Consider the following 17006-nt stretch of genomic DNA (forward strand, 5'->3'; position numbering starts at 1 on the left):
ACGATTTATGTTACTATTTTGTGAAAATTTATTATTCAATCATATGCACATATGTGATTGAGTGTTAAGGGTTTCATTCAAGAATCCTTCACCATTCTGACTTAAAATTCCAAATAAAATCTTCAATACAATGGCACAGTTGGTTATACCGGCTTGCTCTCTGGCAATATTCATGAGTTTCCTTCGGCATCCGTGTTGAATATTTTTTTTCGCAAGGACTAACTGAAGGAAAAAGGGCGTGGATGTATTTCGGAAGAGTTTGAAAAAAATAGAAATATTAACGCATCGTTTTAGAAAGCACAAGGGAAACTATGATTCATGGAAAATCAAAGAGTAAAATTGATAACAAAAACTGATTAAGATCTGATGCTATCACAGCGTGTGCTGGTAGATAAGGAGGAACACCCGGCACCCTTCATTACCATGGTAAAACAATTGTTAATGACATCGTCTAAGGTATAGTGAACTCTTTAAGCGCGGCATTCTGTCCTCTTTCATATTCCAGCTCCGACCAGAGGAAACTTAGCTTAAGCTCCTCTCTTGTAAATGCCATCAATTTTCATGTTCTTTTCCTCCCATCCGAGAGTTCAGTCTTCATAACCGACGCCTCTTCGAATAAAGCGGAACTCCGCCCGCGGCTGATGTGATAATGATGAAGACCCGTTCCCACCCACCGCAGCCAACCAATCATCGCTCCCCATTCAACCACACTATCTTTTCCTCCTCGCCTGATCCGCGCCTTTCTCCCCCTCGCGTCTCCATACACTTATGTGTATCCCATCACGTCCCCACATTCAATCACCCACATCCACCTCCTCCCTCGCCCGATCCACGCGTCTCACGAACGATTAATCTCCGCCTTCTCATTTTGGACACACTGCCGTTTGTAAGGCTTCCCCACTTCTTCTTTTACTACCTTCGCTTGTTCCACGAACAACTTCTTCTTTCCCTTCCATCTTCTTCCTACTTTATCCTCCACTTTTCATCCCGTTTTCACTATCCGAATACTGCTCAATTGTGACTTTTTTGCGACTCTATTTATTGCTTGCTCACGTCAGAATTGTCTAGTGGCCGATGAAAAGTTTATTTTTGAAGAGAAAAAATATTATTCGGGATTCGAATCCGGATACCAGTGGCGTAGCCGGGAATTTCGTTCGGAGGGGTCCAGAACCAGTAGGAAAATTGTTTGAAAAACAAGGTACTAGGTAGATGGTTTTAAACTAATTTTGGCACTTTTCATAATCGAAAAAACGTCATTCGTTGAAGAAATATTTAGTAAATTCTTGATTTTTCAATATTTTTTTATGAAGTAAAATAATTTAATTTTTATATTTCGGGGGGGGGGGGGGGGGAGGGGGTCCGGACCCCCCTGGCTACGCCACTGCCGGATGCCCATATTTCACGTGCTTTAGCCCGTGAAGCTACCAAGTCGTCCTCTCCCTCAGTGAAAATTTGTTAACTATACCGGACAAGATGGTTTCGACTGCTGAGAATATTAGATGAGTTTTTGATCGATTTAATGGTTATTTCTCTGTGGTATTTTCGCACTATTTGTGCATACTGAACGAGTGAGTAAACTCCGTAAAGCTATCACCGTGGATAGTCCCGGCACACAGAAATCTATTTTTGAAGTTTTTTTTGTCCAATTACGCCTTAAAATGTATAATTTAATATTTCAATCATAAAAAAAAACAAATTAAAAATACAACTCAATCAATCTAAATCAAGGTCATGAACAGTTTTATTTCCTTAATCATATGCAAAACTTTCTCTTTCGTCTATTCTCCAATATCTTCCATGAAAGAATCTTTCTTTCTCTTCCATCTTCTCCTTGCTCTACCCTACACATTTCACCCCGTTTCTACCAGCTGATTATGCCTCGATTTTGGTCCTTATTTGAGGCATAATTTAACACTTTCTTAACGCAAAAATCATCTTAAAGCCATCGATTTGTCTTTCACGGAGGATTTTTCTCCATTCTAGTATTTTACATTTCAGAAGTAATAACTTGAACAAATGAAAACCTTCCATAATACTTAGTTTAAAATTCTGGGTAAAATTTTCAGTCTTTCTAGGTGGCCGTAACCTTTCCCAGACGATATTGACCACTATTTAAGATTAGTCTAAGCAAGGAAATTCAGAAAAGAATTTCCATGTAACAGATAATTCAGTCACGCCAATTCAAGGCAATGACATCATTCTTTCGGTAATTTGATGGGAACCTTTCTCCCTCAACTTTAGCTAATATTGTCCCCGAACGACTCATTTTGCCCCTAAAATTTTTTTCCTGATTTATTCTCGTATTTGAAACCCATTAATACTTCCTTCTTCTACTGCAATTATAATGACTTAATTTAGCATCTCCTAGACAAATGAATAATATTTTGGCCAATAATATACCCATAATAATTATATTCATATTCTCAACTTTAAGATATCGCTTCTTATATTTCGCAATAACATTTAAATTCAAGTAGTGGATTTCCGCATACAATGTTAAATAGAAGACTAATTATCAAGGTATTAAAGCTGCACTGTCGATTACTGAAAGCTGAAATGTATCATTTAAATTTCACTTTCATATCTTCCCTAAAAAAATCGTTCATTTCCATATATCATTTTCATGCTACTTATATAGTTGTATTTTCACTAAGTTCTAATTAACTACTGACATATCTAATTTTGGTCCTCTTTTTCCGCGTAAATTCATCAATTCCTCACGGATAAAATGATCTTTAAGATAATTAGGCTTCCAGCGAGGCTTCTGCTGATCACCAAGTTTTTCCCAACCCCACAAAATCACACTCATATCTGAGAACACATTCGCGTAAAATTAGTATTTAATCATCAAAGCAGCTTTTTGAGATTTGTTTTCTAAATGATCTCATATTTAATAAACTAACTTTTTACAATGTTACATGAATTTTTCTCCTAGTTTTCCTTAATTCAGGCTTTGCATCCATATATATTGTCTCCGCGAACGGTGCACCTTCCGCGGTCTTAAATTTAGTATTTTATAATCAATAGGATTCTATTTTATAATGTGTTAATAATATTTGACGATGTTTAATAGCATAATCATTAGAATTGATTTTAGTACTTCATTCGTAATCTACAGCCCACTGTCAAATTCAAAGCATGTTTATGTTAATATCATGTAATTGAAGTTCAAATGGAAATAGATGCAATAAATACAATTTTACCGATGATTTTTTTTGCATTTATTTATTGCATAAACATGGTATTGGCTTTTAGTTGAGGCGATGTTTTCACTTATGTAATTTTTTACATATTTTTGCAATACTTACAGTACATCATTTTTTATCCGTAGAATGAAAATGCCACTTTAAAGGATAAAGAAGCTATTTATTTACCTGATTTATTAATGCTTCGTGCGAAATGCCCAGGCAAGTAATTTGACGGACAGCGAATAAATCGCTTTTGTCTTATAGCTTTCAAAAATTAAATGCGCCTTTATGCATTTTTACAGCTACTGCTTTTTAGTCTCAGTTTTAAAACAGCGAGAATAACCTAGAAAATTTTTCTTTGCTCAGCTATATCACCGTGGTGACAGGAAAATTGCCTTCGTAATCATCGCCCAGGTCCAAATCCCGCTCGTAAATTATCCGGCGCGCGAGTGCGCATGCGAAGCTTTAATTGCGTTGACGCTGAAAAGGTGAAGAGCGGTGGGCGTGGATGTACGGCCATTAAAATAAATGAATAAAGAAATGACGAGGGGAGGCCGAAGAAACTTTTGAATGAGGAATATGAAATGGAAGGTGACGCGAAGAGAAGAAGGAGTGGGATTTATAATTTAAGAAAGAAAGGGCCCGCGAATCACTCAAAACGGCACATTTAATCCACACCAGTTATGAGTTCACATTCCCTTCACGTGAAAGAAATTCTTTAAAAAAGGGTTTAGAGATTCGCGGCTCCTGGAAACATGACGAGAATTGGCTTCGTATTCGTGCGCCTACCAGAGAGCATTTGCCACACAGCGCTAACCCAATATTTGGCAGTTATTTGTATACACGCTACCTAACACTCTCGGGTATTTATGTATTATTAATGGCATTTAAAGAACTTTCTCTGAATCTTTCCAATAAGAAAACGCTTTAGCATTAGCAAAGAGAAATATGGATTGTAAGAACGAATGACATTGATAATTTTACTGGTTGTAGCAGGCGATGTTGATGAATAAAACTTGTCTAAAAATTCATGGAGTAAAATTTGAATCGAATTTTCCTTTTTGCTTTCGCCTCTGTGAACTGTAACGGGGATAGAAATCTGTCAACGACGCTTGATTTGAACCAAGCGTTTGCTTATTGGAAAGATTTAGGGAAAATGTTTTGATTGCCATGAATAATACATAAATACCCGAGAGCATTTGGTAGCGATGTTTACAAATAACTGCCAAATATTGGGGTAGCGCTGTGTGGAAATTCTTGAAATCATATTGATTGATGGATTTTTTTGGACTTAAAAATTCAAAATTAATCCGCAATTATTTTTCTTAAAATTTTAATACCTAATTTATTCTGTATAAAAACATTAATTAATTTGACGTAAATAACGAGCTACTCTATGTCAAAACCATAGGATTGAAAAATTATGGAAGGAAGATATTTGCATTAAGTTTTTAAAAATCGCATTCGGAGAATTAGTTTTTTTCTTCGGGTATATCAATGGTTCATTGCCTTTGAATGAAAGGAAAAGACATAGTTAAGATGGCCATTATGGCCATTATCTTTCGTTAAGTATCTTACCTCACCGTGTTTATATGACACTTTTCGCGCAAGAGTTACCAGTAACCTTTGGCAGTTATTATCCTGTTATCCTCAGCTTAAAAAGTCAAGACAGATAGGCAGGTTCCAGTTGGTAAGGTTTAAAATATCGCGGTCATTTTCAAAAGAGCACCATCTTGTGTATTTTTTCCCGGTTTCCAAAACAAAAGTTTCAGCCCTAGCTTTTCCCGTGTTTTCCCTAATGAGCAGAATTTTCCGCTTTGCTCATTAAACTCTGCCCGCTTAATAATTTCGCAGCGAGGATAAAGAAGACTTTGTGCCCCCAAGGCATTTTTAATTACGGATAGTATGCACTTTGCGATCGATACGGGTGCATGCGATTTGTATAGAAACGAAGATGTGTGGAAAAAAGCGAAATTGATCAATGAAATATTTCATTTTTAGATCGTGTGAGGAATTATTAGTGGGAAAGTTAAAGATTTTGAAGAAATCGTTTACAGCTGGGAATTTTGTAATTGTGGAAATTCATGGACCTATATTTGGTATGCTGTGCCACACATACATCATTGCGTGAAAGAATCATTTCGGTATATTTATTCCATATATCACCATCTTTAGGTGGAAGCATCTTTAAAATTTATTTTAGTCCCTTGATTACTCTTGCAAAAATATTTTTGTACCCTACTTTCATGTATAGATATAAAGTTGAAATTACTTACAGTAAATCCATGTCTTTAACTGTAATGGTAGCGGCCCGTAACATTATAAAGCTATTGTATACATTCTAAAATTATTAAATTATTATTAATTAAATTATTATAAAAATATGAATTTTATAATACACTAGCTGACTCGGCGAACTTCGTACCGCCTAACAATCAATGAACTTACAGTTTACTTACACCATTTATTATAAATCAAGAGCGGCTGTATCGTTTTAATCATGTTTAATTTATTATAATAAAATAAGGATACAAATTCAATAAAACTACGTAATTGAGTACCAAAATTGCTTGTCAGAAAGACATTTTCTTCATTGAATCTACATAGGGTGGATCGGAGCACGTTTACGCGGATTTTTTTCAACAAATTTTCTTACGTTTTAGCTTAAGAAATTTTGGGCATTGTGGTTTAATAAAGCAGTTCATGAAATAAAAATTATACGCATTCAGTTGTTGGCTATTTGCGTTATTAGCTGTAAAAAAAAATGTTTTTAGGTCCAAGTCTGTTGCATACACTTGGCCCATTCAGGGGGGAGGTTGACACAACCCCAGACCGACGCTTGACTGATGCTCAAAATCGTGCAAGAAAAGCCCCGATGAGGCAGCATTCGCATTAAATGACTTAAGGCGCGCCAGTTTTAGTATCTCTGTTTGGAAAAAATGCACTGCGTAAACGCACCACGGTGAGCCCTACACATTCGGGTTTAATGTCTTGCGTCAAGCACCTTCTGATAAACAACAATTTTTGTTTTGTTATCAGGCGCAAGATGAAACGGATGAAGCTAAATAAATATAGCGAAGCAAAGCAGTGACGCAGCGAGGGGAGGTTTTGGGAGATAAACCCTCCCCACCCCCCAAGAGCTTAGAGAATTTTATTATTAAAGATTTTGTTATTAATATTAGGGGGACGGATGACTAACAAACAAAACAGATTTAACTATTCACACAGCCGCAAAACCCACTATTTTGAACCATTTATCTTAAAAAATGTCTGAGGGAAATGCCCCCACACTTCCCGCTTACCTTAGCGAGTTTTCTATACCCGACAGACCCGTGGTATTAGCTGCGCCCAAAACCCCTATCCTAGCTACGCACTTGAAGCGAAGGAAGAAATACAGAGGATGGTTTATCGACTCGTGAACATAGCACGTTAAATTGACCATGAGAAAATCATGGGTTTTCATTAGTACATGAGCACAAACAACACAAAAACTGAAAGACTGACCATGCGATTTTTTAATCGTTATCACGAATGCAACACGAATTGGAAATTGAATATGTTTAAGCTCAAAAGGGCATATGAGTTGAGATCATGGAATCTACGGAATAAGGACTTCCTCACCTTTGAATTTTCCTTTGAGTAAAGTTGCGTAAATCGCATTCATCACCAATTATTTTAATCACCAAACACGTTCCGTTGGATAGTTATGGTTGGTTTAGGCTTCGAAAGATCATGAACACAGAAACTACACTTTGCTGTAAATCGCGCGTTGGTAAGCCAGGTACGTCCAAGGAATTAAAATATTCAGATAGATAGTTGGTGATTTCGTCTTCGTTTGTAACACATTTAAAAGATTCGAATTCATGCAGAGTACGAACTATTTGAATTTACCTCGTTTTAGTCATCCACATCTTCGTACTTGCTCGCTAAATCAACCATCTTTGATTCTTTTGGCGATCAATCATATTCTGAAACTCTTTGTTGATGAGCTCACCTCAATCATTCCAAGGAAATGAGTTAAAACTACTCGACTCCTCGACAGGAACACGGACATTACCGTTTGTCAACAATTGCTTGGAGATTTGTTTACAAACACGGTAGTGAAGTGTCAACTCGAGCTGGGCCACGGCTGGGCTTACAATTAACTCGAATTAATTTTTTTTAATGTAATTTCAATTTAATTAATATTTTGAATATATTTAGTAATTGAAATGTTATATTGTTACCAAATTCAGTTATTAAAGTGGTAAAAACAAAACAAATTATTTAATTTGTAGTTTTGACCGACTTATCAATTGTTGTGTTACTATAACTCCTAAAAGCATGTCCATAGGAAAGAGATGAATATTTTTTTGTGAAATTATCCTTTTTTTAATGGCCTATGTGTTAACCCCGCCTGAAACGAATCCAAAGAACCAAATCTCATTGAAATCGGTGCAGCCGTTCTCGAGTTATAAGTGTTCTAACTAACACGATTTTCGACTTTCTTTTATATATATAGAAGATAAAATCGTAAGCTTTACTTGTTTTCATATCTTTATGAAGACCTACCGAGGTTTCAGCAGTAATTTAATATATATAAAAATTAAATATTTAATTATAATAATTAAATATGTAAAATCAGGGTCAATTATCAAAAAACTAGACTAAAAAGCTGATTATTTCCACTTTACACACCCCTGTTGTCTCTATCTTTATAATAAACCTGGTCATTTAATTTGTCCTGCCGAAGAATGATGAAGATAAAATGGATCGACTGGATAAATAATGAGGAATTGCGAAGAAGGCTTGGGAAAAGAGAAGTCTGTTTAAGGCCTTATGAATAAGATGAACTTACACGGCCACGCCATGAGGCATGATGATTTAATGAAAACAATATTCGAAGAACAGGTAGACGGGAAGAATAACGAAGGTCTGCCTAGAATGAGGTACATGATGAATTGGATGGAGGAGGCAGATATTTTGTGGAGATCCATTGTGAGGTATTAAGTGAAACACTTTCCACATAAAAATGTATTAAACTACAGTCGACATGTTTCGCTGCACTGCAGCATTATCAAGACTCTTGACAAGAAAGAATCTTGACTGCGAATAAATAAATATTTTCTCGTGTTAGATAATAGCGTCGGTACAAATGGGAAATTATTGCCTGCAAGTTATTTATGTTTTTTTATTTTATGATATTTGTAAATGCGCCTTTAGGTATCTAAATGTAATGGGACTATCTGAAGCACCAATGGTGAGAGCAAGTAGAGCTCACTCAGCCCCATCGCCTCTTCTTCACTCCTGAGAGACGGCCGTGCACCGACCATTCAAGTACCCTCCATGAACTCCAGGCAAACGAATGCTTTAGCGATACCTCATTAGAACACACGGACTCCGGGAATTACGGCCTTAATTATAAAGTTTTGGCGATTTCTATCTTTCTCAGCCTCGTTCCAAGGCTAAATCTTACGGATCTTTTATTTTTTTCCATGAATTCGGGGGGGGGGGAAGAGAAAGGGTAGGAGGTTGAGTAAAGAAAATAAGGAAAGAAGGAGAGAAATAGGGGCATATTCGGCGTCACCCAGAGCCCCCGGTTCTTTCCGAGATCCGCGCGAAAGAAAGTTTCGCCGCGCTGAGTTCTTCAACTCCGCGAGGGACACGCGCTCACAAAAGGTCGTCTCCCCTCCTCCTTTCTCTCTCTCCTTTGGATTCGTGCCGTCGCTGATTCTGGAAGGTGACGTTCATTACCACCTGTCAAGGCACGGCGCACGAGGAAGCACGAAGGCAAAGAAAGGAGAGGGGCGTGGAGGGAAGGGGAAATACCTCCCTCACCCCAAAACCACGTCTTATTCCCTCTACCATGCAAACGGCTCCTTCTCTCGCTGATCACCCTGCCTTAAGCCTAAATCATACGATCATTTTTAAAGTATAAGTACAATGATGATTTCAGCATTATTTTTCAATTCCAGGGTAAAAATAAAAAATAAAATTCTTGGGCGTGATCTCATGGAGTCTACGTAGCATAGTGTAATGTATGAACCTTTATATTAATAATTCCACTAAAATTAAACGCCTTACGACCTAGGTTTCAACGTGGTACGTCATCATGTGCTACATTTGGATCGAAAACACAGAATAAATAGTCACGCAAAATTTTATTTCATGAATTACGTGAAATGAATTTGTGTGTGACTGTTTATTCTGTATCTTCGACCTTCGACCTATCTTGTATGTTAACCTACCTCTCACACCCGTCATTACTGACCACAATCCTAACCCTTACCCCACCCCCCCACCTAACGACTTAGTGTGACACACCGCACCGCCTTTCCCAGCCTTCCTCTTCCTGGGTTTTTTTCCCCCACCTTCCCTCGCCCTCACTCAACCACCCCCTCTTGTCCAGCACCCGTTCCCATGTATCCCAGGGTATTTAAGACCGTGCTTTCCTGTATATGCACCTGATGATGTCGCGCAGCGATGAAACTGGTCTTGTTATTAATATTAATGTGAAATTTACAAAGTTTTTCCTTTCTAATATCTTCGATTGAAAATTACCAGATGTTGGAGTGCCACGTACAGACTTAAATTTATATGGAACAAAAGATGCAGTGTCCGGCGTGATGCGTTGGAAATCTTTGATATTCAGCTTATTAAAACAACTTGTCTGTTTCCACACTATTTTATTTTTACCGACCATGGTTTCGGCAACTTGTGCCATTGTCAAGCAATGGCAATGAAACCGTAAAGTTTTTTAAATTTCATTATGTTCAGGAAAAAGTGGTTGCTTAATTCAGCATTTTCTGCATCAGTCAGTCATTTTGGGAGTCCTTGATGCTCGTTATTATAATGCTTAAAGGTGTCGCCACAATATGCGCTCAGTATCGTTCGCTGATTGGCTGCTGCATATACCACGTACGTTTTCAGTGATGGGAAACGTGACGGCACCAAGTGCTGTAAGTAGGGACTCTCAACGTCCGAGAACTATCACTTGAGCTATCATTGCCGCCATCCCTGATTTTTTTCGTGAAAAATCATCGTATAATTTGAGCTTTAGATCTGCATTTACACGAGGGGGTTGGGGTTACACACAGGTCGTTTAAAAAAATCAATGGTGCGCGATGGAATGGTTATACTTTTGCGTTTGGTCTCCTTATCAATGTGTATAAAGAAAATGTCCCTGTCTTGTATATTCCTTGCCTTTCTTCCTCTTTCAATCACCACGGGATTTTCCCGAAACCACGGTAATCCAATACACACCGCTCATCGGCACCACTTATTTTTTTCTATCCCATAACGTTCTCAAAACGCCTCGATCCAAGGGCATTGAAGGCGTTTCATTTTTATTCTGGATAGTATCTCTTTATTTATGAAATAATGTCTCAAGTCTTTCAGCTTCTACGGGACCTTAAGAGTGTAAAAAATATTTCTTTAATTGCAAGTGGTGGAGGGGCATATTTGGGTGTTCTAAGAAAATAATCTATAATAAAGTAACTTGCACATTATTGGAACTCAAAAGTTTTGAAAAAGCGCCTTTTGATGTTTATTTGGTGTACACATATGCATTAATATGGAAATTTGTATCAAAATCGTAAGAGTCAGTAGTGCATTGATTTGAAGTAACACTACTTATTTGCGACAATATGATTGGCATATACATGTTAGACAATAGATTTGACGTTCTTGTTTGCAAAATAACATGCTTCTTTCTTTTCAGGTAGGTACCCACTGTCAACCCGCTGTGATATGTCAAATAAGCGGGCAACGATCAACAGCTGGCAGAAGAGCTCGTGGTTGTTTCGATCAAGGTAAATTATAAATGTTAGCCGTGAGCGCGTTACATGCGAAAGGTATCGTCTTTTCTATTTGCTTAATTCTCTCATCTAATCTCTGCTACATATACTTCCTCTGAGTATTCTTGTTGAGAATGAAATATCCCATAAAAATTACATATTCACCTAGAATACAAATGCCAGTGGAATTCAAAGCATGTCGGAATATTTTTACCACCGAATGCCTATCTATCCAAACTTTGAGACCGATTTGTCATAAATTTTGAAATATAAGAATCACACTTTTCCTTTTGGTACTAATCGACGCAAGTATTATCATCGCGGCAGAGAACTTATAATAGTCTTACATTCATCTAAATTTTGCGGTATTATCCTTTAACATTTGTAAAAATTAGATGCTTCTGCGGAACGGCAGTAAACATGAAGAAGACTTTCGATAGGTCAGCGACATTTTTCGCAATCATTAAATTAAACTACCTGGTATAGCTATTATGGCGGAAGTTAGTAGATCTAACTGATTTTCTTGTTGTTTAATCAATGAGTAAATATCGCATTTAACAATAATCCCTTTTTTAGCGAGCGTGCGACTTAATCGTTTGATAATAACGTTTGAAGCTTGATGTACCTATACCCATTAGTTAATTATCAGTATGAATGACGGATAAAATTTTGAAATCATTTAAATTCAAATTATTTCATTAGATGGAAATTAATATCGATTTATTGAATAAGCAATTATTATGGTTTGTGATAGTAAGGAAGGGTTTTGGCAAAATTTCCAGCCTTGCACTTCAATTGCTTCCCATGAGTTCAAAATTAATACTTATATTGCAGTTGGTGACTAGTTACATAGACCATGATGGAAATGCACTATTAAATGTATAAGAAAGAATAGATTTTACCCTATAGGTACCATCGTTTTGCCATTACACTATAGCTTTCTTTGTTTGATATCGTTATTTTTTGAGTGAGATCATTTCATCGTCAACGGTGATGATAATTACTTATAATTTCTTTGCGCTTTTTCGGTGAATGTTATAACACATCTGACTGTCGGTTCCTTTTGAACTCCATGATAAAAAACTTAGTTGTGCACTCACTCACCTTAAAAGAGTTCCACCATCATGCATAGGATGAGAATAGCTGCAGCTGCGTTCCAAAATGGGATCCCATTTGTGACATGAGAGTGTCATTTGAAAGATACCTCATTTTGCCTTCATTTTATTAAATTTCCTCTACCGCTTTCCGCCTAGAAGATGAGTTAAGTTCTAAGAAAGAGGACTACCAAGTTGAAAGGGAAATAAATGTTGGTTGTTCTTTATTCTTGCCAGTTTCCATTTGTCACGATGTCTCTAGCTTATGTCTCGTTCCGTCTCAGAACTCTCTTCCTCAAAACTGTGTGAACCCCTCGTAACTATTGAAACGAAGCCGACGGAAAGGATTACACTGTAAGAGATTTATCTCTTTTCAAAGCCTCTCTCACTTCATTAATCCTGATATTTTTCACTTTTAAGTGACATTATTTTTTTCTCCTAAGATTTCTGTCCCACCTTGTTCGTATCATTTGTTTGTCACGTTGGCATGGTGACAATTAGCACGCTCTCCAGCGTGATGGGTGGGACAGTTTAAAGGCTACTGCTTCCGTGTTATTACATATTCGCGGAGATTACATGCAGGTGTCTTGGACAGACAAGGGAGTTGAAAGAGATGTCCCTGCCATATCACACCATCCTAGTAGCTTAAAGATCTTCTGCACCGCGCAGTCATTAGCTCACTTTTAAAAGTTTGTGTTAGCTCTGCGGCATTACAGTCTTATGATAATATATATGTAGACTTAAGGTCGATCGAACTTTAATAATGTTTCTTCTTTACTATGTTCTTGTTATAGAATCTTATCAAGTAGGTCTTTAAGATGATTTCAAGTCAGTAACATTAACAAATAAAGTGTTAAATTACAATAAAGCATGAAACTGATGTAAAAAAATGGCGAAATTTATTTCCGACCCTTGTTTGGCTTACTTCATGTTAATAAATCTGAAATAACCCGATAAAATCTTGTTATTGAGCATAAATGTTTTAAAGTTTTTGATTTTTGAAGTTTGGGACACGATTCAGCAATGGAGGCAGCGGAAAAAATAATCTAAGGATCTTAAGGTAGATCTTAAGCAAGGCAATTGTTTTCCGAGGGTTCGTTCGGGTTTACAAGCAGGACTTGAGGGGTCATATCTAGTTGGTAAAACAGGATTAGCTTGACGCTTGCAAGAGTGGTAAGTGAGATGCAGGAACTCCGAGGCACAGTTAAATGATATATGATAGGAGAAAAAGCGTCACAACGTGTATCAGATTTCCTGATGAAATATGGAATAATATTTTAATTCCTCTTGGAAATTCCTTGAATGTTACTTCATGGTTCATATATTTTGTAACTTGGGTCAGTAACTTTCTTAGTTTTATCTACACTTTGAAATCATTGAAGCATTATCAAATTATGAAGGCAAAAATTATTGTCTTCGATTTGTACATCGTGTCCATTATTATGAAAGCAGAATTTATTACTCGCCATAATTAGTTTCTTCAAATGAAAAATGCCTGGGTGTCTCTCAGGTTTTTAATATTAACTTTGAGTCAATGAATAGTAATTAAATAGGTGAGATTCTTAGTTATTTTAAGGATAGTGGAACGACGCGTAAGGTATTCCCAAGAGATAGCTAGGTCTGGAAATCTTTTTGGCGGATTGAGAGCCAAAAATTCGTGAATTTTCAGAGGTTTGGAAGGATTGGATAACCGTGGTTTGGATTGTGTTGGGGGTAATGGTAGAACGAGTATGGGTAGGGCGGGGAGGGGGGAGAGGTTTGGATGTCATGGGACTAATATAGGCTGTAGAGCCGCTCCCCCTCTCCTCCATGGTGTGCGAACAATAGTCAGTTCCGGTCGAGACGATTGCACAAGTGGTCCTTGGACGAGAGGGTGGATGTGAGGCTGGGGGCCAATTAAAACGACGCAGACGGTGGGCTCAAAGTTTTCGGAGGGTCTGTGAATTGTCCCGGCTCGCCCTGGTCGTGCCATCCCTGGCATATTTTACGACGGCAAGTCCAAGGGAAGGAGTCAGCGGATTTCTAATATCGCAGAGAGTAACGCCGTAATCTGGGAAAAAATATACCAAGTACTAAAACTAGTTCCTTTAAGTACGGAATGACAATGGGAAAGGAACTTCCCCTTTTTAAATGTACATCATACGTATGTGGCGCACTTTGGGTGAACTTCAATTCTTACTTATTTTAAAATACTTAAATTAAACTCAATACTTAAATTAAAAAGGTAAAAAATCCTGTCACTCCTCAAGATTACCGCCCAATCTCTAATCTGTGTGCCCTCTCTAAATGCCTTGAAAGAATTGTCTCCAAGCAGGTCACTGATTACCTAAACCGGAATAACTTATTTGACCCTTACCAATCTGGTTTTCGGAAAAATTTCTCCACGCAGTCAGCGCTACTAAAAGTCACGGACGACATCCGTCATGCAATTGATCAAAAAATGATCACTATTCCTGTTCTATTTGACTTTACAAATGCTTTCGGTCTTGTGAATCATGCCCAACTTCTCCAAAAAATGAAAAACCTTAATTTTTCCTGCTCAACACTAAACTGGTTCCACTCATACCTAAATGGACGAAAACAAGCAGTCAAGGACCCTACTGGCAATACATCGGATTGGGCTAATCTTCACTGTGGAGTACCTCAGGGCTCAGTTCTTGGCCCTCTTCTATTTTCTCTTTACATCCGTTACCTCCCGAGCGGTATTGAACACTGTAAATACATGCTATATGCTGACGATTTGCAGATCTACTACCATTGTCATAAGAATGAGTTGAATGATGCAATTGAGAAAGTAAATCAAGATATTACAGCCATCAGCTCATGGGCTGTTGGTAACAACTTTGTTCTAAACTGTAACAAAACCAAATCAATTATACTTGGTACCTCAAATCTACTCAGAGATTTGAATGTAAACGCTATACCGAAGATAACAGTTGGTGACACCGAAATACAGTATTCAAATTGTGTTAAAAATTTGGGTGTCACGTTGATGTGTAACTTGTCTTGGCAGAATCACGTGCAATCCGTGTGCAATAGGGTTAATGTGATCCTCTACCAGCTTAAAACCCAAAAAGACCTTCTGCCACCCCACACTCGGAAGCAGTTAGTGTCCTCTCTAATATTCCCTCATATCTATTATTGCTGTTTGGTCTATCAGGATCTAACTGAAGAGAACAATGCTAAGATTCAACGCTCATTAAATATGTGCGTTAGGTTTATCTTTAATATAAAAAAGGATGATCACATTTCCCCCTACTTCAACCGTCTTGGTTGGTTGAAAGCAAAAGCCAAAAGAAAGTACCTGCTTGGTATATACCTCTTCTCTCTTTTCAATACTGATCAGCCAAGCTACCTAAAGCTATTTTTTTCGGTCAGAGATAAAAAATCTCAAATCTTGACTAGAATGGCTCCTGATTTTCTCATCATCCCCCGACACAGAACCACCACCTATGAAAAATCATTTTCTGTTGTTGGAGCACGTCTGTGGAACAGCATTCCAAAAAATGTAAAAGACTCTATGTCTCGGTCTTCTTTCAAGCAAAGATTTCTCCAATTCATCAAAACCCTCGAAAATGTATGATCTCGTTTTGTGCTTTTGTATTGTTTTTCATTGTTATGTGTCTGCCTACTCCTGTGGTTACCATTTATAAATCGTTTTAGTTTGTATAGATGTGAAATTGAGAGCAATAAGCGATGGTGCTAAAAAAAAAAAAAAACACCTGCAAACTCTTGCATAATGTGTAATACATAATATATCGCAGTTTCAATGCTATTAGTATTTTTTTAAACTCATGTTCATGCTGTTGGAATGTATTTACTGGTTTTCTAACTTGTTAAGTATGCATTTATTTGTTCGTCATTGAGATTTAAACTATTCATAATTAATGTTTTATAATATTTACCTCAGGTCTGCTTGAAATCGAATGCCATATTTACTGGAGTAAATGATTTATCATTATTCATGTTCTATCTATTTAGTTATTTATTTATTTTTTCATGTTCTACCCTAAATTTTGCGATGGGTATATGTGCAGTCTTAGGTATTTTTTGATATGATTGTTTAAGTTAACTTCAAGATTTCATTTCTATGCCCTGATGTGTTGGTTGGGCTAAATTCCATTCGGAAATATCTTTTGTACAAGTTTATTTTGTAATATATTTTATGTTCTTAATGGACAATTTTGTCCAAGAACAATAAATATTATTATTATTATTATTACTTATCTAAGATAATCTTCGCTTTGAATCACGGGCGAACACCGCTATTTGGATGTTTTTGTTTTTTTTTAAGAGAAAAATAGAAATCGTTATACAGTAGTTATTCAGTCCAATAATAATACTACACCATTAAAAACCCTTACGACACGCTATATCAATCGTAGATAGTACTTTTTTGCCTTCACTCGTAATTCAATGATCCCAAAATTAGGATAAAAGTAAAAAAATCAATGATACTAAAGTTACAGGATATGTGAACCTCGACGTAGCTTTTAAGCGTATTCATTGAAGAAAAAATATTATATTCCAAAACATCAAAAGAAATTTGTTATACGTTAATGTGAATTGTTTTCTTATAACGTATATTATTTTACTTTGCGTCAGTTCTCTTTCATCTCTGACACCAATCTTGCTTGTACAAGCTATTAAGTGGTTATTAAGTTATTATACGGTCCAACTCGTCATTGTTTCCAGTGTTGGCTTCCCCCCCGTGGGTTAGGGCTCAAATCCAGGCGGTGGCACATAATTTTCAGAGACTGCCAGATCACAATGAATGTTGTGTTGAGGACATTTCAAGCGAAACACTCAAGTCCGTCGAATGGGACGTTAAGCCGTGGTACCGTTGTTGTCTTTCGTTTAGAGCAGGCTAATGCCGACGCCGGGTTTCTCTCCACCCTTCCTTCCATACCCTCCCTCGTGGCGAAAATGACCTCAGCTGTCGGTCGCCT

At 37.2% G+C, this 17006-nt stretch overlaps 1 protein-coding gene across 2 annotated transcripts in view; it reads left to right on the forward strand.

Moving 5' to 3' along the window:
- The window catches only part of LOC124162426 (rhombotin-2-like), a 293106-nt gene that overhangs the window by 148158 nt on the left and 127942 nt on the right, over nucleotides 1–17006 (forward strand). Inside the window, exon 2 of one of the 2 annotated variants that reach the window (XM_046538959.1) lies at nucleotides 10892–10978. The exons of the other annotated variant lie outside the window; for it this stretch is intronic. Coding sequence (XP_046394915.1) covers nucleotides 10917–10978 — 62 coding nt within the window. The 5' untranslated portion in view covers nucleotides 10892–10916. The remainder of the gene's footprint in view (nucleotides 1–10891; nucleotides 10979–17006) is intronic. 2 annotated transcript variants of the gene reach the window in all.

Source organism: Ischnura elegans, chromosome 7, assembly GCF_921293095.1.
Source record: "Ischnura elegans chromosome 7, ioIscEleg1.1, whole genome shotgun sequence".
Taxonomy (NCBI): Eukaryota; Metazoa; Arthropoda; class Insecta; order Odonata; family Coenagrionidae; genus Ischnura; species Ischnura elegans.